Source organism: Colossoma macropomum, unplaced genomic scaffold (genome assembly GCF_904425465.1).
Source record: "Colossoma macropomum unplaced genomic scaffold, Colossoma_macropomum, whole genome shotgun sequence".
NCBI classification, from domain to species: Eukaryota; Metazoa; Chordata; class Actinopteri; order Characiformes; family Serrasalmidae; genus Colossoma; species Colossoma macropomum.
Genome location: NW_023494809.1, coordinates 19,931,901 through 19,957,838, shown reverse-complemented (window position 1 = coordinate 19,957,838; position 25,938 = coordinate 19,931,901). Strand labels below are relative to the sequence as shown.

Here is a 25,938-nt window from a genome sequence, read left to right as displayed (position 1 = left end):
AGCTGCCCAATAAACCATCTTCTGTTTCATGTTCTTGTCCATTGATCCAGTGTTTCATGAAGCTTGTTCCACAAAGTTGATACACTTGCAACGGTTGCAGTTGGGTTTCAAATGAGTTGCAGGACACTTTACATTATGCAACTCAAGTGCAGTTTGGTTTCATGTAGGTTTCAACCATCCAAAGCTGCATGAAAGTTTCACTGTGTAAAGCCAGCCATGTAAAGTCTGTGAACACGTTTTTTACCTTCTGAGGACTTTAGAATTGAACTTAAAGGCGAATTCCCGTGAGTTTTCAAATGTTCTGCATAATTCAGTGATTGAGATGTAGAGAAAATCGTTTGATATATGTATGTTATATGTAATGTTGAACTTTTCTTTGGGTACTGTTTTGCCTCACAACACAGAGTCTGTACCTCTCTGCCATCTTTTAGGCCAAAAGCTTCATTCCTCTGTCTCAAAACTATCATAAAACAAACCCTCAAGCATCATACGAAGGGTTTGTAACAATTTCATGTGTTAGCTTTTTGTGAGGGAGCTCTTAAAGGCATTAAATGCTTTGGCTGTTTGATGTACCACCACTGTGAGCGGAGTGTTTTACATCAAATCACTCTGAATAACTGTTCAAATCGTAACTAATTAAGACGAAATTTTGAAAAATCAATGGAATTTCCCTTTAAGTCTATAGACAGCAGGCCTCCCTGCTGATGGAAAGCTGCACTTGATGTAAGCTTCTATAGGTGACGTCATACGAGACAAAAAAACAGCACGGCTCTCTGGGAGGTGGGTGGTCTGTCCTTGCGTTTAATATTACGCTGTTGCAACATTGACTTTAACGTGAATATTTGCTTTGTTACAGGGAGTGGAGCCACAGCAGTTGTCCAGGCAGCCTACTGTGTACCCAGAAAGGAAAAGGTTGCCATTAAACGCATCAACCTGGAGAAATGCCAGACCAGCATGGACGAGCTCCTGGTAATGAAACAGTTGCACAAACACAAACAGATTTGGAAGTTGTTTAGTTACCAAACAGCAGCACAGGTGCTTGTGATGGCAGTTATTTTTATGATGTTACCATGTTATTTGGGATTTGACTGTTGAACTCTTAAGAAATCTGTTGCTTAAAGAAATGGTTTGGTGAAAAATCTGATTTGCACAAATATACCACTTACCCCAGATTTATGCATTCAGCCAAGACATGTTTGATGTCCAAGTTTTGCTTCTTTAGCATTAGAGCTGTTAGAGTAATGGTGCTACTAGATGTCACTAGTCACCCAAATCTTTTTTGTAAATGCATCCTCAAAACTTCGACCTGCTCGAACCTAATTGAGATGTATACAGTCACAAAGACTGGCTTTACATGGTGAAACTTTCATGCAACTAGTTGCATGTTGCGAGTTGCCTGGGACAGAGGACGTTCCTTTCAGCTGGCCAATAAACCATCTTTTATTTTATTTTCTTGTCCATTGATCCAGTGAAATCAGTGACTTGAAAGTATGGTATTGGACATGGTCATGTGTTGTTCAGAGTAGTTTGTTGTGAAATGCCCTGTTCACACAAGTTTAGCCAAAAGCATCAGTGAACCCACACATCCTCTGAGTTTTTATATATAGTATTGATGGTAAAATAGTAGTAAATCTGAAGTTAATACGTTTTCTTGGGGAAGTATTTTTCCTTACAGCGCTTGGCATGTACCTCTTTACTGAATAAATTAAAAATATAGGTCAATCTTTCTCAAAACTGCCATAAATCTATGTTTCAAACGTCATATTCATAAGCATTTCATGCAATACATTTTTGTGAGTTGGCTTTTAGAAGCGTTAAATTCTTCAGTTGCCTGATTTCTGTCACTACCACCGTGAACAATTCTGACTCCTGTTTTAGAAAAGTTTCTTTAGAATGCACCATTTCACTTCAGACGACTGGCTTTGATTACATCTAAACAGTCTCATTCAGCTGTTTTGTAAAACTACATAACTATGTGTGTCATGTAGGTGTATGGACATTACAGATTATTTGTGATTTCTGTTGTTTCTCTTTATAAATAGCTGTTAATCTAGAATATTCTAACCTAAAATACATGTTTACAAATGCAAACATTATAAATCACAATGTAATCCAGATTTCATATGTCCTTATGATGCTTGAATGTGAAGGGGAGTTAGATTTTGCAGGAGACTAAGTTCAGCACGACATCTGTTGCTGAAAGTGTCTGCTGTGTTCAGCTACATAGTAAAGTTTTGCTAAACTAGAGCAGAGTTTGGACACCAAACATGTCTTGGCTGATCGGCTGCATCTGGGCTAAATGGAAAATTTTCACCGAAGCGTTTCTTAAAGACTTTCTTGAAAAGCATTCATTGTGCTGTTTTTGGGGTGGGAAAACTAATTGGTGAGTTTAAGGTTTTCTGCTGGAATGCATGTGGAACCTGTCCAGCAGGATTTAACCAATGCAGTAGTTTCTTACAAAGAACACCTCATGACTAAAACATCATTGTCATCACGGATCATCGCAGGCCATACTTGAGAAAAACTCCCAAAGGCAGAGAACAAAGACCAGCATTGTAGAAGTGTCGCATGTCTTCTGACAACTACTCATTAAATCGTTTTCCCAACCGCAAAGAGATGATGCAGTCAACCTCTCCTAAAGGTACTGTGGAGTATAGATGTAGATCTGGATCATATTAAAATTCTCATTACGCCTCTATGGATGTTTCACATGTGACTCTCCTGGATTTAATCTTTGTCCTGCTTTATTAACTTCATTTTTCAATTTCTTGAGGAGCTCAAAAGGTCATCCACAGGTTGAAAATGTAACTTACCAGCAGGCTGTATGATCCCTAATGTTAGCTGCTCCTTTGATTCTTTGGTGCTGGAAAAAACTTCTGATTGCATTGTTCAGGCGGAGTGGAGGGGGGACTAATATTTATGATTTTCCACAGTATACTATACGGATCATTCCTCCGAGTTCAGGAACTGTGATCCTCCAGTTAAAAAAAAAAGATAACTATTTAAAGCCAAGGCGTTTATAGAGATAGTAATAAAATACATACAAAGTCTTTATTTTTAGAATATTTTCTATTGGGAGGTGCTGTTCCAAACACCAGCCTCTAAATTTTACCTTATAGAAGTAATACCTTTTAAATGCTTTTTGCCATTTCAATGTGGCTTTTAAAAAGATTTTATATTTTAGATTCATAGTGAAGTTAAAAGATATCTATTTATCATGAGTCTAATTTTTAAATAAAAACACTATATACAAAAACACTGTCCCACATATTCATGTCACTATTGAGTTGTAGTCCATAGATGGAGCAAAAGGATTTTAATCTAAAGTCCAAGTCAGTTAAAAGTCCGAAATGGGGTTTCAGCTCTGAACTTGAACAAGTTTGTTGGTTAGTTAACCACAAATCAGACATTTTGTCAGGTTTTTAAACTATTATCAATATCACCTATAATACCAGTAATAAGAATGAAAATAGAACATAATACTGCTAATTTGAGCTCATGGCAATTCAGTACAAATATGGTTGTACTTATTTAACATGCACGTTGGTGTAAACAAATACTGCAACTATTCCGTGTTTCATTTAAGGACAGATTACACTGTGCTTTTGTTTTATGCCACTGAAAAAATAAACAGTACAAAGCACAGCTAGTGCAGAAGCATATCATATACTGCAATAATACAGCATTTAAATGTAATTTTAGAGTAATGATCACACTACCCAATCACTTCGTTCTACTGTCTTAAAAGTCTAAGATGTTTGTTTATATCACAGTTTATACGTACCAGTCATGGTAATTTTAACACTATTTTACCAAATTTTATTCAGTAGGGGGAGCAGTGCACTCGCGGATCATCCTCAAACACCACCTACGGGCACAGCCATTGGCTCACAACCTTGTTGAATGCTTTATTGGCTTCGTATCGACACATCTGCATAAATTAGGGCGTGCCTCATATAAATGATACACTAGTGAGGTACTGATATGGTGGTGCTTGATTTCACGCACTGAAGCTGATTCATCATTTGCTCCCAGATCAGCGCTTGTTTCCACATCAAAGGAAAGCTTCATGATGTGGAGTAGAATCAGATGCAGAGTAGTTTCATTAAAGGTGGTCTAATCTGTCCCTTTTTTTTACACAACTTTGATGAACAAGGGCCAATGTTTCCAAATATGAGGTTATCAGATGATATTTAACTGAGAGTTAGAATAAAATAAACAGAATAAATAATGTTATGAGCCCATGATTCTTAAATATTGCTACTTTATGTAGGCTCCAATATGGGAACTGTAGTCCGATGATTTTATTAGTTTTTTCCGTGTACGTATCTTCCAATGAAAAACATTTATAAAATGCATAAAATGGTCCAGCTGGATTAGCATTAGATGAATGTAACACTTAGTTGTAGAAAGATTCAAATGCGGGAAAATGAATGCAGTGCAGACATTTCAGCATAGTAGCCCTAGTAGTCACCTAACTCTTCGCTTTTCTGATGCCATTTTTGGGGTGATTTAGAATCATATAGGTGTGAATTCTGTGGCTTATTCGCACAACTTGGCTCAAGACTTATCATAAAGTACTTTCATGTCACAAAAATAGGCTTATAGGTGAGTTTTGAGAAAGATCTTTCTGTTTACTGTCAAAATTTCCAGGTGACGTTGCTGTGGTAGTGCAAGATGATCAAAAGCACATTCTACTTGAACTCGTTCAACTACATAAAAGATCAATGTTCCATTTGAGCTCTTATTAAGTTGTTTAGCAGAACCATTCTGGATTGTGGGATGAATTGGATGAAGGATCAGAGTTTTGTGCAGAAGTGGGCTGCATGGAAAAGCAGCCTGGTTGGGTAGGCCTTTATGTCCTGCTGAGCAACCACAGGAAGCGTTAAATTAAACACAGATTGCTACTAAAATGAACTGGATCTGCGGTCAGCTAAATGCAAGCATTCCACATTTGGGCTAGAACCTTGAGCAAATTCCTCCAAGAGGTACAGCCGATTGCACGCATGATATGGCCCGTTTACCCCAGCAGAGCATGCTCTAGTTCTCCTCAGTATAATCTCTGATGGTCAGTGTCTTTTAAGGATCCCAAATGTGTGAGAAAAATAAGAAATCTTATGACTCGTGCGGTCGACTCCTTTAGCTGAGAGAGATCTTTTTTCACAGAAACTCTGCTTATGTTGTGACCCAGGGAGGTTTTTCTTCTCTCGCTCAGCTGAAGCCTCCAGACTAGCAATGATGTAATGGTGTGTCCATAGTGGCTCCTCTGTGTTTCATCACAGCGTCCATATGACGTGACTCTCCCCGGGTGTTCTCAAGACACGTGATGACTGTGCTAATGCTTCATCTGATGAAACCGCTTGCACGTTAAAAGCACTTGGCTGCGAGACCAATTTCACTCTAAATTCCGAGTGAAATTCCTCGTTGTAGCAGCTGTTACTGGAAGGAAGATCTCTGCCTGCAGCAGGCCCAGAATAGCTTAGCCTATATTCCCCAGTCATCCACTAATCAGAATTCATTTGCTTCCCCTTCTCTCAGCTCTCAGCTGTCAGCGCTAAGCTTTCGTTTCAGAACTGCTGAATATTAAAATCCATGCAGTCGATCTGCTGAGATCGTAGCCTTTGTTAGTTTCTGAAGGAGTGCCCCCCCGTCACAACCCCGTGCCTCTGAGGAATGCTTCTCCCTGTATTGACAGCTCTCTTGTGAGGTGAATCAGCAGAATTTCCTTTCCAGCCCAGTTCCCTTCGGAATATCTGCTTTGATCTGACGGCACGTCCCAGTAATGAATCGGACACTTTTGTCTTTTGTTGGAGGCGCTTTTCGCCTTTCGTTGGGTGCCAAGCAGCATGAGGGGTGGGTGGGACACGGGAGGTGGCAGCTGTCACAGAAGCCTTTTTCAGCATGAGGTCATCCTGCTGCCCACGGCTGCCCGGCCACAGGGTTCAGGGCTGGTGCAGAGCCGCACGGTTGTGTTTTCAGCCGTGCTGTCGTGGCAGCATCCTTTTGCAAGGGAAAATTGATCCTTTTGGTGGGTTCAGCTGAAAATAATCACACCAGGCATCAACTAAATATGGACAGAAAAGTTCTACTCCTGTTTTTGTGAAGCCACTAATGTTTTAGAGTAAATTTTCTATTTATTTTTTTTAAAGATATGTGCTGAATAATTGCAAAAGAAAGTATACCTCTGCTTGCAATTCTATTTACATTTTGATGGGAGTTTCTAGATAGATAGAACATTATTGATCCTGAAGGTAAATTGCGGTGTTAGGCATATAATTGCACATAAACTTACATATATTAGGCAGAACTAAAAACAGAAATTAAAACAGACATAAATTGGGCAGAAATAAAAAATTAGACATAAATTAGATTACAGAGCAATTCTAATGTAGTCCAATGAAGGAAACACCTAATGAATTCATCTTAACCTTGTTTCAGTGCTTTTTTTAAATTAATTAATTAATTTTTTTTATTTTAAACTTTCGCTCACCCACGTTGTTTCAGTTGTGACCACTTGCGGCAGACGGTTATTTAAACGTAACACGCTGGCCCTGAGAAGTTTAGCCACAGGTAGCTAATCAGCTAGCCATGCAAACTTTGCAATGCCAAACATTTTTTAAGAAGTTTAAACATGTGAGTAATTGCTTTGTCTGGCTATAAACCTGTAGTAGAAGCGTGTTGTAGTGCCTTTCTTTTTCTTCTTGTTAGCCATGTAGCCTTTAGCATACTAACAAGCCAGCTAGCGGAGGATAGTAAAGAGGTTGTATCAGCAGTCATGTATAACAGTTGGAGTAGTAAATCAAATGCTATGGTTTTGACATGTTTGACATGTTGACATTAGCGTTTTAAAGTAGTTTATTGCTACAGCTTATAAAAAGCTTTGTCTGCTATTAATTTCAGGTTTAAAAAAAAAAAATGCAACAGGTCGCAGTAAATTCTGCTGCTGAAGTCGACACTGTGTTGCTTCAATTCCTCGCCCCTCCGAGTGCTCCTCTAACACCCCTCACTTGAAGGAATGAAGTAACTGAACAGCTCTTAAGACATGAGGGACTCTCCTGAGGGGAAATGATGAGGCCAAAATTGGTATTGAAATGTCTGGTTTGGTATCAGCTAAGTAACTTTTGACTAGGGATGCACGAGGATATCATAATTATATCAGAGTTCAGCAAGTAACTGCTTTTAAAAAATCGGACAGACCACTATTTCAAAGCGATATTTGATGACGTTTATTGTACTTCGGAAGAAAAGAATGCTTAGGTGATGCTGGCCTGCTGTGCTAAAGTAACTGCATCTTGTTCATTTTACTGCTTTTGTAACCCTAGAAATAAAGTTTTATTTCTTTGCAATACTAACCCAGGTGTATCTTATCCCAACCTCTACATTTTATAAAGGTTTATGTATCAGCACGCACATACATGAAAAGATCAGATCAATATCAGCATTGGCCTAAAAATCCAATATTGGTGCATCACTACTCTTCCCAAACCTGCTGTTTTCAAGCTGTGTGATATGAGGGGAAAGAAGTTATGATGTGTCTAGGCGAGTAACTTTAGCATTTGTCTGTGCATTTTAAAGACTTAATATTGACTTCCTTTCTAGGTGTGCATTTTAAGCTGCATGTCACCTGTGGATTTTTGTGGTCTAGTTCTGGAGATGCTGGGCTCAGAGCTGTAGAGCAATTCTGGCTCTCTTCAGTGCCTAGTCATATTTTGATATTAGTTTATTTATGTGAATTAATTAAATTAATTATGTGAATTAAACTGCCTAATAATGTGATGAGCTGTAATAATAATGTTTGCAGATTTTCATGACAAACTGAGGTTCTGTTCACCTAGAGCTTAATTACCACCATGGAAAAAACGTGTGATGCTTTATTTAAGCTGACCCATCATTTTAAAATTTTAACCTGATGGTTCACTAGAAGAGCTGTGTAAAAAGGTTTCCAGGACAAGCAGATGGCTTTTTCCACACATGAAATCTATGTTTACAAAATGAGTCGTATTTTAAGCTAATTAGAAAGCTGTGTGTTGTTTCCTAGCTAATGTATGTAACGCTTTGACAGAATCAGCTGCCGAATGTTCAGACGCTTTTTGCTGTAGCTGCTGAATACTTCTCATTATCAGAAAGGGAGCGGTTTAGAATATTCCAGTGACTAGCGTTAGTAATGCAACATGATGAGCTTTAGTGATGATTGTAAGGGCAAGTAAGCTCATTTTCACAAATCACAGTACGAACTGTGTGTCCTCAGAGGGAGTAGTTTGGTTTGTCAGAACACCAGCACAGAGGAAAAGCTACCATTTACTGGCTGAAGTTGGATCCTTTTTGCCAAATTCTTCTTGGAATTTTCCATTCCGGTTCCATTCTGGTGCCTGTATAAGAAGTTAACTAACTTTGTCTATTTATTTACCGTTTTGCTGCTTCAAAATCAACATCTGCATGTTTTTTCTCGGTGGTAAATTTTATGCTTCTGTGGAAAGTCAGACTTGCGTATGTTGTGCATGGCTACTTTATCCTAAGACGGTGCTCTCTTGTGCTCTTTAATGTTCAGCCATAATTGTACTTTTTTTCTTGCCCTGTCTGCTCTCGTAGGTGCATCGTCATCAGTGACTTGCTTTGCTGTTCAGATTAGGCTGTTAACGCACTCTTACAGCTGTACCACAACCTTTCAGAGTAAATATGTAACACTACAGGACTGGTATAATTAATTAAACAATCTGACATAATGTGGATGCCTCTATTTGAAGTAGAGGTCACTTTTAAAAATGTAATCAAAAAATCGACAACAGAAATATTTATTGACTTCTTAATTCTTCATTATTGATAATCCCGAATAACTGTTTCAGTCCTGATTTATTTGTGTATTTATGGAAATATTGATCAAGTACTTTTCAAAGATTTTTTGAATACTGCCTTACAGATGTCTTAATAACTAATCATGATTAACTCTTTATATTCACACATTATGCTGGCCTCACTCTGTTAAGGCAGAGGAAAGGATTGTATGGTGGCACTTTGTTCTGCTTGGAGCTTGGAAATGTTGCATGAATAAAGCTGCTCCTTTAAAATGGCCTCTGACTAAATTGGGGGGAAATATTTAGAAAAATGTTACAAAGGAAAATAGTCTATGAATTATGCATGAGTCAGTGTGAAGTGAAAACTGCAGATTTATCCCCTTCCAATTGAGCATGAACATGAACCCGTGGTCCACCAGAGAGCACAGGCGTATTATGGCTCTCTGTGCGGTTCACCCAGGGAGCAGAACCAGACTGTAATCACGGTGAGCACCGTATGATTCCTCAAATCGTATTCTGGGCCCTCCAGGGGGTCAGCCGAGCGGGCGGCACCAGCAAGCAAATCTCTGCACAGTCATGCATTAGCATGGGTTATGCCGTTGCACTCCTTTGTGGACCAGATTTCGCAGCCTGCACACTTCCGACACGGTGTGTGGTGACCCGTTACAACTATAAAGACACATTTTGTGTGTAATCATTTTTAAGTCACATTTGGGTGTAGTGGAGTTGCTCTGTTGCTTGGAGAGCTGCCTTGTCCTTTTAGTTTGTTTTGAAATGAACATCAAGAAATGTGTTCTTTTCTCACCCGTAAAATGCACAAACAATTGCTTGCCTCTCTTACTGTCCACACAGTCCACAAACAGAGACCTCAGAGGTGGGCCTGCGGATACATTGCTCTCCTCAGCCTTGACTGAATTTAATTATGGAACAATTCAATCAGTTCCAGTTTGTCAGCTCATCTGTCTCCGCACAAGCTATTCCTCCCAGGTACCACAGTGGAGAGAGCAGAATGACAGTGACACAACTGCAGGCAGTGGGCTGGGCCTGAAAAACATCCACTGGCTCGCAATCCCCGTCCACTCGCAGAGCAGTGAGAGCAGAGGGTCATCCCCACCTGACTGACCAAAGTCGACCCTGAACAAAAACGTGGAGTGTTAGGCGGCTGGGAGGACACAATCAGAACAGGGTTTCTCATTCTTAACCTCCACTTCCACCAAGACAGTGTGCATAGCTTTGTGGCTCTTGTGTTGTCAGGTTATGTTGGTGTAAACAGATCCAGCACCTTTGTTACTAGAAGAGGCCTCTTTGCTCGAGGACATTTCTCATTTAAGCCCAAGTCTTTCTTTTCTGGAGTGAATCAGTAGCACTTCAGGTGTAATTGTAATGCTAGGTCAGATCTCTCTTATTTGTCCCTGTAGTTTATCCTCTGGCCATTGGTGAACAGACCAACCTCTAGCCTTAATCCTCATCCACATATTTCGAAATGTTCTAACTCGAGCACAGGGATTGCAAAATGTACATAGTACAGTTTAAAAATGGAAGAGAAACTTCTTTCAACTGTGCAACAGTGTGTAGTCACTGCACAAGTGAGCTGTTGAATTTCATTCTGAACTCCTTGTGTTTTAGTGCGTTGGAATGCAGTGGCTGGATTCACAGAATTTTTGGTTTTGAATGTAGAGAAAAGCTGATTTTTAAGAATGTTTCTCAGAGCTAGAGCCGAACGATTCATTGTTTTAAAAAATGTTTTAAAAAAACATGCAAGTGGGTTTCTGCCATATGGAGTAAGTGTTTGGGCAAAGCTGTTCCTTCTCGCTTGAGTCGGCTGGCAAATCCCGTCATATACTAAACACAGTTTTTTTAAATGAGTCCACACTAGAATGCTCTCCCCAAATTCTTGTACTGGGTGCCATTAAACCCAAAAAGAAATTTGAGTCATTGTGCATTGATCTCATTATTTGGAACTGAATGCAGGGACTGACCATATTCCCAATAACATGGTGGTCTCCAACCCTGGTCCCAGAGAGCAGCCTTCCTGCAGAGTTTGCTTCCAATAAGCTGTTTCATTCCCTACTTCACTCTAATACATCTGATCCAGCCAGTCAGACACTTGGGAAGAGGTTGATTAGCTGGAACAGATGTGAAAACTGTGATTGGAACTAGGCTCTGCAGGAAAGTAGCTCTACAGGACCAGGGTTGGAGACCACTGTGATTGGTGGTAAGCCACTGAAAATGTTTTTTTCACAAAATACAGCGCCCTCAACAATTATTGGCACACCTCGTTAAGATGTGTTCTTAGGCTTCTAATAATTTATTTATTTATTTATTTTTTTAATTATATAGGACCACAATGCAAAAAAAGAGAAAAATCCAACCTTTAATTCAAGTGCATTTATTCAGTGGGAAAAAAATCCCACATTAAGAAATAATTCTTTTACATGAAATCATCTGTGCCACAATTATTGGCACCCCTGATGTTAATACTTTGTACAACCCCCTTTTGCCAACAAGACAGCACTTTAATCTTCTCCTATAACATTTCACAAGATGGGAAAATACAGAGAGAGGGATCTTCGACCATTCCTCTTTGCACAATCTCTCTAAATCGTCCAGAGTCCTGGGTCCTCTCCTGTGCACTCTCCTCTTCAGCTCACCGCACAGGTTTTCAATTGGGTTGAGGTCTGGGGACTGAGATGGCCATGGGAGGAGCTTGATTTTGTGTCTGGTGAACCATTTTTGTGTAGATTAGGCCACATGTTTAGGGTCATTATCTAGCTGAAAGACCCAGTGACGACCCATCTTCAGCTTTCGGGCAGAGGCCACCAGATTTTGATTTAAAATGTCCTGGTATTTCAAAGAGTTCATGATGCCATGCACCCTAACAAGGTTCCCGGGGCCTTTGGAAGAGAAACAGACCCACAGCATCACCGATCCTCCCCCATACTTCACAGTGGGCATGAGGTGCTTTTCCGCATACTCATCTTTTGTGTTACGCCAGACCCTTTTAGAGTGTTTGTTGCCAAAAAGCTCTATCTTGGTCTCATCTGACCAAAGCACACGGTCCCAGTTGAAGTCCCTGTACCGCTTAGCGAACTCCAGACATTTACGTTTATGCTTGTAAGTGAGATGCTTCCGTGCATGCCTCCCAAACTGCTTGTTGGCATGTAGATAGTCCCTGATGGTTGTTATTGAGACTTTGTGACCCCAAGATGCTACTCTTTGATGCAGTTCTCTAACAGTGAGCTTTGGAGAACTTTTTACTTCTTTTACCATCCTCCTCACTGTGCGTGGTGGCAAGATAAACTTGCGTCCTCGTCCAGGCTTGTTTGCCACTGTTCCAGTTCTTTTAAACTTCTTGATGATTCCTCTGCCTGTAGATATGGGCAGGTGTAGGCGAGTGGCTATTTTCTTGTAGCCATTGCCTGACTTATGAAGGTCGACACACATCTGCCTTACTTGAGTGGTGTGTTCTCTTGTCTTTCCCATGTTGAAGAGTGGATAAGAGAAATATACCTCAGGGAAACAGGAAGTGATGAATTACTAATTAAAGGTTCCTAGATACTCTGATCAACTTTATAAACTACAGTAGATATGACACATGTTTCAATTACATTTATTTTCTAGGAATTGTTAGGGGTGCCAATAATTGTGGAACAGGTGATTTTATGAAAAATAATGATTTCTTAGGGATTTTTTTTTATTTTACGTTCACTTGAGTTAAAGGTTACATTTTTTCTACAATTTTCAGTGTGAGATTATGCTTATGAAATAAAAATGAAATTTATTTTAAGGCTTTTAACACATCTTAACGAGGGGTGCCAATAATTGTTGAGGGCGCTGTATAATAGTTAAAATGGGACGAGGAGAATTTTCTCTACTGGCTGTTGCCCCCACCATCATCTCAGTTCGGGTTTGCTGAAAACTTTGGGAACTTGTTTAAAAATTTATTTTCATTTTGTTTTTTCCTCTTTTTTGCTGTCTTCAGGCATTTTGTCTGCTAAACTACATAACTGTTTAAGTAACTTTTAATTAAAATTTAAAATGTATCATCATTTAAATTATGCTGTTTAAATAATATTGATAGGCTGTGACAAAAAATAAAAAACTTTTGCAGGCATAAGAAAACAGTTAAAATTTTCTAAAAAAAAAAAATAATAAAACATTAAGAAAATATAGAAACATTCTTAAGAGAATATTTGAGAACTACTTTTGTTTTCTTTTTTGTTTTAAAGCACATTCTTCTGCTTTTTTAGGAACACTTTTAGGAATCCTGACTCAGAACTTCTTGCTTGGTTTGAGAAGTCATCTCTTGCAGCACCTTCTCCTTTAAGAGCAGACTAACTTTATACCATTTCATGGACCACGTTCCTGTTAATGGCAGTAGTCATGACTCACCCGTATGGGAGACACCACACCTATGGCAATCCTGTATCCTTGGGCTCATAGGATTTTCAAGGTTGTGCATGTTGAAACCTGCAGCACAGAACGTTATTGGCTCAAACTGTCAGTCACACTAAAAGTCAAGTTCAGTGTTGTCACTTAAGGTTGCCTTTTGTGGTCTTTGAGCTTCTGCACTCCAAGCAGTTTCTGTTGGCCTCTTACGATGATTGGCAATGTTCAGTTGGAGTTCAATGGAGTTCTTAGTTGTGTCGAACCTGTTAAATGATCGGTTATTTTGTTTGGATTTGTAGCTCAGATGTTTATTAGTTTGATCCTAGTCATTTTCTAGTCATACTTTTCAGGAGTTCAGGTTCTGCTCTTTTCAACCCCTGTGCCATGTGATTTGTGATTGCATCATGTGCTGTGCTTTTTAAAGGCATCTCCTATGGGCAAGCACAGTTGTTTGGAGAGAGCGTACTCTATAATGGCTGGTTTGATATTGACAATTAACTCTGTTGAAAGGTAGCTGGATTGTTGGCTTTCCCCTAACAGTACAGAAGAGTAGAATTAGTTTTGTCAGTCAAGAAATCTTTAGCTAAGTAACCCTTGGGGTACACTATATGGTCAAAAGTATGTGGACACCCCTCTTTATTTTCCAGTTCAGGTGTTTTAGCTTTATCCATTGCTAATAGATGTATGAAATCATTGCCAATCATTATCTATTGACAAAATGGCAGTAGAATGACTTCAAAAGTGACACTGTCATAGGATGCTTTCAACACAAGTCAGTGTAATTTCTGCCCTGCTAGGTGTGCCCCAGTCAACAGTAAGTGCTATTATTGTGAAATTAAATACTTAAAACACAATACTGGGTGTGTGAACAGTCCTAATCCAAATTGGCTGTTTAGCCAAATGGTTAAGTCACTCGTCACCTTGTGTGAGAGTAGTGTCAATTCCAGCATAGAGAAGCACTTATTAGGCTTCTAACAGTTTGTGTTGGCAGTGATGTGATGTCTCTCTGTACTCCCCATGCAGTCCATATATGGAAACTAGCCTGCAAAAACAGCCAGCTCGTTGTTTCTGTGATGTCACAAAAGCAGCACGTTTGCAAATATCCACATATTAACCCTTCAACAGTTTAGCCCCACCCAGTCTCACTGAAAGTGTTTCAGCATTGACTGTTTATTGAATGAGACACAATACAAGGCAGCCAATCAGAACATGGGACATTTACATTTCAGTCTTAAAAGCACAGTAACAAAAACAGCCTGTTAAAGAGAGGTTGGAAGATGATTATATGAGAATGATTTTTTTTATAAATGTTTTATAAATGTTTTTGGTACATGAAACCACACGTCTTAAGTAGATATCACTATAATATAAGCAAAATATAATAGTGTATTGTAAGAAAAATGTAAGATATGGGCCCTTTAAAAACTTCTAAGATTTGAGAGATAGGCCTCGATTTGGCTCCTTCGCGCTTCTACTAAGCGATATTATCTTTCACTTGCGTGTTTATGCCAGTCAACAGTGTTTTAAAAGGACCAGCACACAGAAATCTAATTTCTTCAGGGAAAAAAATGATTACAAAAGAATCCAGCTTTAATCAACTAATTGTTTTTTGCAACTTGAAATAGAAGCATCCAAATTGTGTTAGTTTGTGTAATTAAGTATACCAGTCCTGCAGTGTCACATGTTTATTCTGAAAAGTTCTAGTTCTGCTGGAAGGTTCTGGCTGTTGAACACAGTACGAGAGATTTGGGCAGGAGCTTCAGTGTTACCTCAGTTCTCCCTCGTGTCCAGCATAAGTGGTCTGACGTGCATGGCTTCAGTGTTGCACCTGGAGAGAAGGAAGGAGGGGTAGAGGTGGGAGAGTGGGGGAACTGCCTCTATTTATATTATGGGCAAATGAACACTGGCCTATTTTTGTTCTGAATGGTGTTGTCAACATCTCTTGCTCAATTTAACCAGCGCATGAGAGAGCTGAGGCAGGAGAGTGGTGATGTTAAGGATGAGATTTTGCTGAAAAGAAGTGATTCATTGGTTTTTTTTTATTTAATTTAAGAGCGCGCTTAAGTGTCTAGTGGAGTGACTAGTCAGTCATTAAAGGGAACTCTTAGTTATCATGTTTTGCACTATATCATATAGATATCACATTTCCATACAGCTGTAGTCTTATTCCCAGCGAAGGTAGGAAATGACTTGTCTCTCTGACTGCCTGTGATGGTTTGTGCATTACATGTAGATGTCATGATCTGATATTTTAAAGGCCCCATGTTTTCCTTTTTTGTATTTTATTTTTTCCACTTATGTGGTTTTATTTAATCCAAATGAAGGTTTAATTCATTTTTATGTCGCTATGTTCCAACCTCTCTTTATCCCTGGCTGTTTTTTGTTACTGTGCTTTTAAAATAGATGTATGTAAATTACCTCTGTTGTGATTGGCTGCCCTGTGTTCCATCTTGTTCAGAAAGCAATCTGAGCTGAAAGCTCGATTTTAATGACATCACAAAAACGGTGACTTCAAAACGGGCCGTTTTTGTATATTATACTCCATGTACAGACCCTATGGACTGGGCATTTGTAGATTGCACTCCATATACAGACTTTATGGACTGGGCACTGAACAGTACGCTTTTAATGTTTACTACATCAAGTGAGGAAAATTTGTTTTTTTCCGTGATGAATGCCCTTTAAAGGAGATATTAAGCCCAATCACAGTTATTTGTGTGCACTATTTTTTTTCCACTTAGGTTCCACGCCCTGCGGCAGTGGTCTTAAAGGCAAAGTGGAAAATGAGAACTTGGAATATTTTCAGTGGTAGTGCTTTACTGTGGTTAAAACTTAAAGAATTAAATAAGATTAAACGGGTTAAAGCTCGTTAAAACACAGCTGATCTAGCTACTTGCCGTGAGCGGAATGCTGCTGGAAGCATGCTCCGTGGGAACATCCTGAATTTTCTGCCTGTGCTTTTGATGTAAAACCACCATTGCCAGTAACCGGGTAATTCTCTTGAATCCACCTCAAAACATATCCATAAATATGTGTCATAAATATGTGCATCACGCAAATAAAAAATATTCGTATCATTTTGTATGTTAATCAGAGGTGTGTATGGTACAGCAAAAACATTTTTTGTTTTACTTTAATCAGAGTATCCACATATGCATTTCTCATTACCAGTATTGATGATTTTTTTTTCAATTTTTTAAAATGAGAAAAAAATTAGTTTGTGTTTCTTTTAACTATCAAATCGCTTTAATGATTTCCACAACACCGTAAACCACGAGTAAAAAGAAAAACCTCAATGACTTTCGGTGTGTTGTGAGAAAATTGCAAAATACTACTTTTTAATGTATACAAATATATACAGCTTATGAAAAGTTGGGGGAAAAAATCAGTGCTTACAGATTTATCTTAAAGCCTCACTGTGTTGCAGTAATGAGAATTTTTATTAAATAAATAACCTCATTAAGGTTTATTTTTAAATATTTAATGCAGTCATTGCCTGTATATCTAATTACAATTTTTTTTTTTCTTTTTCATTTTGGGTCTCAGTATTTGAGCTACTTCACACATCTTGGAGCAATTTGAAATTGTGTTTTCACTCCACTATAAAGTAGTTATTCCACATTTATATACACACACAAACACAAAGATAAGTGTTCTAATTGGTTTGACTAAGTTTTACATACGTGTCATTAAAAGCGTGCAATGTGTGGTTGTATTATGTGTGAAAATACAAAAATCAGATTATCATTATCAAATCATTATCTGCAGATACTTTAATCAGTGTTTCCTCTAGGATTTTTCTACGATAATCTGCTAGATCTTTTTCAACTTACAAATGAATGCAAAAGTTTGGACACCCCTGGTCAAATTATGTTTTTGTTGAAGTGAAAACAGACATCCCCTACATAGAACAAACATCGGCACATTTAATGCACAGTTACTGTTTATTTGCTGAATTTTATATGTGAAAATGTGGCCTGTGCAAAAGTTAAGGGACATGTTTTATTTTTTTTCAATATGTTAAGTTTGTTTCTTGTGGAGGACAAGTTATTTTCACATATCTACAACTTATTGTCACAGAAATGTATATTGACTGGGGGGTCAAATTCAGACTTATTCAAACTTAGAAAAAATACAACTGTGTAATTTTCTGTCACTATTATTTTTACTGTATTATTAGCTTATTGTTTGTAATGATCGTATTGTTGTCATTTGATCCCTGTGTTGTTTATTGGCATCTCCAGTTAAATAAAAGTTTGAACTAAATTGAATTGATGCTGACTGTTGGTGCTTTCTCTCTGTCTCTCTCTCCCTCTCTCTGCAGAAAGAGATTCAGGCCATGAGCCAGTGCCACCATCCCAACATCGTCTCGTATTATACCTCCTTCGTAGTGAAGGATGAGCTGTGGTTGGTGATGAAGCTTCTCAGTGGTGGTAAGTGAGCCCTCTATTTTCTTTTTATCACCCAGTCTCCCTCTCATTGGCCCGTTTCCCTGAGAGTTTTCTGACCCATAAAAACTGGCCTCAGTCCCTGTAACTTCTTTATCTCCTTGTGTTTGTTATTTTTCCCAGCTAGTTATCTAGTTATCAATCCTGTGTGATTTCAGTTTGATAGCAAGGTATATTTTCATTTCTGCTTTTGCAAGTGCAGATGATGCTACAACTCTTGACATTTACTAATTAGTAGGAAGCTGTATTGTCGAGAATAAGTTGGAAGTGTTAGATGTGTCCAGAATGATGAACAGAACAATAGATGATTCTGTAATGGTTCAGAAAGCTGTATTATAATGATAATTAAGTTCTTATTAAGTTAGCATCCAGAATGGCTCATATTAGAAATCTCATGGCAGAAGACTTTTCATGATAGTACTTTAAATAGATGATTAGTATTTTTAATAATTAAATGAGTTCTAGATGTTCCCAAAACACTTCAAATATTGAATAAAACATCTTAACATAACTTCTGATGTCTAGCTTATAGGATTTTAAGCTGCATTGTATAAGTTATTATTGAATGAAATAACAGCAATAATTAATGCAAGTGATACTGAACTGTTGTAAACCTCACCTCACTACCAGAAAACGTTCTGGAAAGCTTAGCTAGAACAGTTTACTACACTAATCAAGACTGCACTATAGGGTAAAAATTATATTGGCAGATTTTCGAACTAGGCTAGAATAACTCTGGTATTAAAACCACTGCTTTGTGGTCGGTCTTACACAGGAGCATTCACATTTAAGGCTGTGCTGATCACCAGTAGTCTCGCTGTGAAGGTGTTTATTTTTCAGGTTATCTGCATTAATTTAAAAATAAACAAATAAAAAAAAAACAAAAGGCAGCTCATTAGGGCTTCATGATGAATTGTATTGTTGCATTATGAATTTATACCTTAAACATATCGCAGCGGCCCACAGTAACAGAACATCTAAACCAGTCTTCTTCCTGGAGATCTGCTTTCATGCAGAAGTCAGTTCCCACCTGCAGCTAAAATGTTGCCTCCTTCTTACTTAACACTAAATCATCTGATTCAGTCAATCATTGACTTCAGAAGATGTTTATTAGCTGGAACAAGTGCAGTAGACTGTGGTTGGGACTACATTCTGCAGGAAGGTAGATCTCCAGGACCAGGGCTGGTGACCACTGACCTAAACAAATATGTTTTGAGCGGTTTAAAGAAGTAATTTACATGGTATTCTGCTTACCCTAGAAGTAGCTGATCAACCAAGACATGTTTGGTGTCCAATTTCTGTTGCTTTTATTCATAAAAAGATATCTTCAGTTTGAAAATGTACACTGATTTATTTGTACGTGGAAATGACAAATCGGTAGCATTTAAATGCATATGTGACATGAAAGGATGTCGGATTATGGTGGGGGTCAGAATTTAGTGCAACACTTGTTGGCTAAATTGGCTCTGTGAAGTTTTGCTCATTTTTATAGCTCACAGTAGCTCATGCTGTGTCTCAAACCACATCAACAAGCCTGCATCACTTTAAAGAAGGCCTGGATGCTGTTTGAGTGAGTTGAGAGAAGTTTTGGGGATGCATTCACAGGAAAGATTCGGGTGACTATTGATTTCTAACAGTTTGTTAGCAGCATTAGCCTCGTAGCTCCAGTGCTCCAACTAAAGAAGCAAAATGTGTCTTGACTGATCAGCTACATCTAACTATTGTTAAACTATTGTTTTAACTGCAGATTATCACATCTCACATCATCCAACGTGCTACCACTTTATTGCTCATCTCATTGATTATTCATATTGTGCAGCCCTACAGCTCATGCAGTGAGTGTAGCAGGCGGTAATGAGCGTTAGACTGGAGAGTGATCGTGGGGCTGTTAGCTGGGGTCTGCCAGGGGCTCCCTGACTGGGCTAATCACCGGGCTGAGGCAATAACAGGACAGAAACACACTGCAGCAGCACAGACAGTTTGATGAAAGTGAGAGGTGACAGGAAAAGGAAGCTCATTAGCAGTGCACTAGTTTATCGTGAGCAGATCTCTCCAGTGTCTGTCGTTGTCATGGTAGACCTGCATTTTGAATTTGTATTATATACAGCATTTCAATGCACTCTTTCTTTCCGAAAATAGCTGCATGTGCAGATGCGCAGTGCAGACTGCAGAGCAGTGGAGGTGTCTCAGCCATGCTTTATCAGGTGTGATCAGCAGACAGGGAGATTACAGACTGCCTAAACGGTTGACAGCAGAGAGATGCAGCGGGTTCCCCTGAAATCACACAGGCTGTTCATTTATAGCCTCCCTAGAGATGGACTCCTCCTTCCTCCCATGCTGTTTTCACATCAGCACATATGCAAACAGGAGTTTTGGTTCACTTTGGTCCAAATTATACACAAAGGAAACCAAATCAGGAAGCTGCATCATGACCAGTCATGTGTCTAACAAAGTGTATTCAGACTAATGGGGCAAATTCACTCTTTAGTAATGTGTGTTATTTAGCCTTTTAAACTCTATCCTTGTAATTGACTTACAATGCATGACCCAAAACCTATACAAATGCATAAAAGGGAGTCAGAATGAATGGAATGAGAGATTTTGGGTCATGGATTCTATGCCAGTTACAAGGCTAGAGTTTAAAAGACTATATAATATATTGCTAAAGTTTAAATTGACTTAGAATGCGTGACCCAAAACCTATACAACTGCATAAAAGGGAGTCAGAATTACTCCATATTGGAATCAGAGGTTGTCCTCAAAGAAAAATTACCCTGTTTTTATCCTTCTCTTTAACTTAATGAAATAATTTACTATTTTAATGATGCACAATCATGTTTGATCACTTCCCTTCTACATAAACAATAAATAAAGATGCACTTCAGTACTATTTAAAAAGCATTAATATTTCCTCGACTGGTTGGGCAAAGAGGCACCAGAATAGATAGCTTAGTCTTCTTTCATTCATTCTGGTGATTCCATTCCATTTATTCCATTTTATTAATTTGTTCCTCAATAACATTTCTAGTAGTAATAGAGGAGAAGCAACACAACATTTGCTTGCTAAAATTAGCTCTTGTTGGTTGATAGCTAGCTGATTTAGAATATCTGAACGTCATATAAGAGAGTTAAAAAAAATACAGTATTTGCACATGAAGTGGCCGTGAATTAAAATTTTGACAAAGATATAAAGTTATAAATAAAACATCAATTCAAGGTCAAATCAAGATCCTGTAGTAAAGGAGTTGACAGACAATAGTCATATCAAAATATCTTTTGAAATAGATATGATCACAACCATTTTTGATGAAGTCATGGAATGTCAAGGAATAAAATAGAGTAATTGACTCATTTAAAAAAAAATTCAGGATTCATAATTCTGTAGGAAATGAAAATGGGTCATTTTGACCCCCTTAATGAACACTTGGGGTAGTCATACAGAAATGTTATTTTTCAGATTGTCAGACCAAGAATTATGGGATTGATATTTGGGGAGCTCACAAACAAGGTTTTTGAATAATACCCAGAATATCAAGGAATTTGAATATTTTTATTCATAAAATATTCCGGTATTCACACCCTGTCGAGTCAGTTTGTGACCTCCTTTAGGCATTCTGGAGTTTCATGCCCTCATCCACTTTGACTCACCACTCGGATATGCATTACACCCACATTTCTCAAGTGACCACTCGCAGTATGAGGCTAGGAGGGGACAATGAGGAGTGAATTTTTCAAGTAGAATGTGTTCACCCTTGCCTGGGTTAGCCTTACTGAGCTAATCAGCTAGCCATGCAAACTTTGCAACAGACATTTCAACATAACGTTCATTAAATTTGTGAATAATTTCTTTGTCTGGCTATAACCTTTTTGTAGAGCCGTGGTGTTGTGCTTTTCTTTTTGTTGTTAGCTGTGTAGCGTGCTAACTAGATAGCAAGCAGAGGAAGTTGATGAGATTATCAATGATAATGTATAACAGATGGAGTAGTTTGCAACCTAAAACCCAGCAATTTGAATGTTATGATGTTGAAATAATAAGTATTTTAAAGCAGTTTACTGCTGTGGCTAATAAGAGGCTTTATCTGCTGTTTATGGGGGTTTGAAAAGGGAAATGTGTCAGATTGCTCTAATCTCTGGGCAAGTTCTGCTGCTCAAGTTGACACTTGTCCGCTTGATCCTTTGGCCCTTAATATTGTGTCAGTGATTTCCTCAAGGAGAAGGTGGACATGGGTGTGTTCAGTTGGGTACTGAAACAGGCTGCTGAGGATTTGGCGATTGGTGATAACTGTTAGTGATTCACAACACCTCCATCTATCAGCCAATTTAAAATCCAGAAAATCTGCTCTTTCCAGCTTTAAGATGGGCAAAAGTAAAATATTTGTCTTATCTGTTTTCTTTTAATATGTAATTCTGTTCTAAATAAGCCCTAGAAAACTTATCAGTAGTATAGTAATAATGGACTTTTTTTTTTTGGCAAGAAAAGCAATGACGATAATACATTCTTTTTTAATAGGGCTTTTATGGCAAATGTAAATACCCAGTTAAATTCTATTTAAGGGCCGCAAGTTTGAATGACGCAAAGCCTGAACATCGCCAGTAAAGGTATACTGGTGAGGTACAGTGTTTGACTGTTTGCAAGTTTGTTCTTTGTTTTTTATATGTTCTGGTTTGGTAAATTTAGCATTAATATTACATGCACGTGTATTGGCCAACAGCTATTCGAACATCTGTGCATGATGCAAACTCATGTTGCACACGTGGTAAAGTGTAATTCGGCCTTTAGCAGGTCCCTGCATGGCGCTGGTTTGTGGCATGTCCAAGAGAATGGCAGCCAATCAAATCTAAAGCCCACCAGATGTTCTTGCCTCTGGATCTTCATCATTATGCTTAGTCCAAACACAGGTCAGCGATTAGAATACAAAATATCTCTAAAGGTGCATGTGTTGGGTGATTTTGTGCATCTCGATGTGTGTCAGTAGGCTATGTTCTGAAAGCCAGTCCTGATTGAAAGTGTTGTCTCTTGACCTCGATTCATATGAAAAGCAAAGCCTTTTTACAAATCCATTGTAGTCCTCATGAGCATATCCAAAGCAACCATGTGACTGCTTACTGAAAGTATTTTCAGGTCAAGCAGTGTTTTGGTATACACACTATACTGCCTTTCTAAAACTTACTATTTAGGTCAAGGCTGTCAAACTCAACCACTAAAAGGGCTATTTTAAAAAATCTCAACAAATCAGTGGTTCAGAGAACGCCTATATTTATGCCAGAGTGTGCCATTATTTATTCAAAAAAAATACTGTTTTCTGCGTATTTGCTTGAACTGGACACTTGGCATCATTTCTTTTTGTGGTGTAACTGTTGTTCCATAGATGGTTGTTGGGGATGTTGCAGTCCATGCTGGGGATTGTAGTGTGGTGTATTGGGAAACAGGCTAATAATAATAGAAAATTAAGATCATTTCGTGGGCCAGATAGGATTGTGCAACAGGCCTGACTTGGCCTGTGGGCCTTGTGTTTGTCACGTGGGATTTAGGTGATTCTTGTATTTGTTTACGGGGGTTTCTTACAGGAATTAATGCACATGAATAAGGGTAGATTTCTAAAGAACATTTGAAGAAGGTGTGAGTGGGAAACCATGACGCATATTTCTCCTAGGGGTGGGCGATATGGCAAAGATATTACGACAAGATACTTCGAGACATTTTACTGATACACGATATGCATCAAGATTTTTGGATTTTCTGCGGTTTAATAAGTTGGAACGGACAAAATAGAACATGTAGTGCCATATATAAAAGAATACTATAATCATAATAAGCCTACAACTTAGTGATTTTATGTAGTGTTTTATAAACTGAACTAAATCACCTTGTAATGAAACTGTTAGTTTGGTCAGTGTTATATAAGTACTGACGATGTCCACGGTTTGCTCAGAAAATCAAATTGCGATGTAATTTAGAGCAATAACAATAGAATATGGTCATATTGCCCACCCCTAATTCCTCCCATACCATGACATATTTCTCAATGAAAAGCCATATCAGGGCAGTGTCTCTGAGCTAGATGAGCATTTTCTCTCCTGATAGGTGGGGGTGGAAGGAGGAGGTGAAACATGGTAATATTGGTTATTAATTCTCTGCCAGCTGTTGCACAGTAATCTATAAAAACGTTTAGGTTTATGAGACAAATTAACTAGATAAAGCTGTAGTTGGCTAATTATTTAAAATTGTAATTATATATCGTTATTTACATTTTTGGCTGTACTGTCCACTACTGACTGTTAGTATTTTTTGTTCCATGGTGTCAGTAATGATGCACAATGTATTGTAGGCTAACCAAAGTTGAACTAAATTGGCCTAATACATCATGACCTATAGTCACCCAGTGATTATAGTTCATGATGTAAACTCGAGCTTAGCAGTGGCTGTTAAAGGGAATCATAAACTGACTTGGCTTTTTCCCATGGTCCTAACCTACTGCTCAACAGCAGATGCTTCCTATGTTTTCCTCGCCCCTCCTGACCTTCTCTCCTTCACTGAAACGCTGATCCTTCCCCAGTCACTGACCTGGCACGCTTCTCTGCTCTTTGACCCAGTGGGCGTGTGTTAATTCATGCCTTCCATGCCAACCCGCGGCCTACAGGAAACCAGCGACGGCAGTTCCAGTGGCTTGTGGACAAAGAGCCTTTGCCTGCTGTGGAATCAAGGGAATTGCTCTACAGCTTTTCCATTAGGTGCTGCAAAAGAGTTCTGAGAAACATCTCATTCCAGCTGCTTCCAAGAGGGCCTTGGATTAGAATCAAGCACGTCCCTCAAATTGCAGGCTTGAACGCTGTGAATTGGGCAAAGCTCGAGTCTGCGCCCTGCCTGCCAGCCAGCTCAGTAGGGGGCTTTACATACACAGCAATCCAGATTAACCTGAGTTTGGCTGTCAGCAGTAATGCAAATCTAATTTTGAACAGTTCTCTCTCTTCTTTTCTCTCTCACTCACTCGCTCACTCACTCACCAACCATTCCTTCAGTCAGATCAGTTGAACCGTGTGCTACAGATCTGCTGGAAAATAAAGGCCGAAAAAGCAGAAGAAAACTTGCCTCTTGCTATGGGTTTGTTTATGTTGCCATGACTACAGCACCATCTCTGAGACATCCACACAGTCCTGATCAGGCTGAGAAGCTTTTCTGGTTTTTTCTCGCTTTTCATTCCATTTGAATTATGGAGTTATGATTTATTTTGAATCAGAGTTTGGTTAATAATCATTGTCATATATCTTCACTGAGATTTTTAATATTTGCAGTCCAAATTCAAATGCACAATTTAATGGTGTGACGTCAGTGTTGTCAGAAAACTGTCCACACAGAAACACTGAACACAAATCTTCTTCCTGCAGAGCGTTTTCAAAAACGTTCATTTCAATTAACTGCTGTTTTGTTTGGATGGGAGGCCAAAACTTTGAGGGGGAAAAAAACTACGCTCTCAAAATGTCCATGTACCTGTGGGTGGGGCATAAAACATTACCATTTGCACCAGAGATTAAACTGAACCCCAGTCACCAGGATACATAGCTTTAGTGTTATCCACTAGGTTAGTTACTTACTGCTCACCTGTTTGTTTGATCAAAATAACCTGTTACGGAATGTGTTGCTTTCTTGGAGTCGTAGCTGGTGCTTTATCGTAGGGATTTCTAGTGCTTTTGTGATATGCAGCCGCGACAGGCCAGAGCTAATGAAACCGACCCATTAGCGCGTTCTCTATGAACCAAATGAACCTCAGCAAATCTGATTTTTAACAGTCATGGAGGGAACGTGAAATACAACTATCATACATACCAAACCAGAGGGCAGATGGGGCTGAGGCTAAAGCCCCCGCTGGGCCTTTTCTGTGCACTGCAGTTGACCACCAGGGAGATTGTGTTGAGAAGGCTGAACTGAAGATATGCAATCAGTTTAGAGAAATTAAGTGGCCTACCCTATCAGCCTGAACTTTATGCCTCATCTTCTCTCTGCCTCTTCTTTTTCTCTCGCCCTGCGGTACTGTAACTGGACAGTTTAGCTCATCTCAATCCCGAGAAAGCCTCCGTGACCCCTCTGCACTCTGAAATGAATCTGTTATTGAGCGGACTGGAGATGGAGAGCATCCTGAAGCAGAGCGCCAATAAAGATCCTCGTGGCTCTGTCCTGGCTTCATGCCCTGGCCACACTGAGATAAATCTAATGGGCACACTGCCCATTTCAGTAACGGCACATCTCAGGACCTCCAGTCTCCACGTACCAAATCACCCATGCTGCCTTTCCAGTGAGTTTTATTTGAGAT

The 25,938-nt window shown here is 38.9% G+C and overlaps 1 protein-coding gene across 1 annotated transcript in view; it reads left to right on the top strand.

Moving 5' to 3' along the window:
* The window catches only part of oxsr1b (oxidative stress responsive kinase 1b), an 88,536-nt gene that overhangs the window by 19,841 nt on the left and 42,757 nt on the right, over positions 1–25,938 (top strand). Inside the window, exons 2-3 of the mRNA XM_036557917.1 lie at positions 857–969; positions 17,506–17,614. Coding sequence (XP_036413810.1) covers positions 857–969; positions 17,506–17,614 — 222 coding nt within the window. The remainder of the gene's footprint in view (positions 1–856; positions 970–17,505; positions 17,615–25,938) is intronic.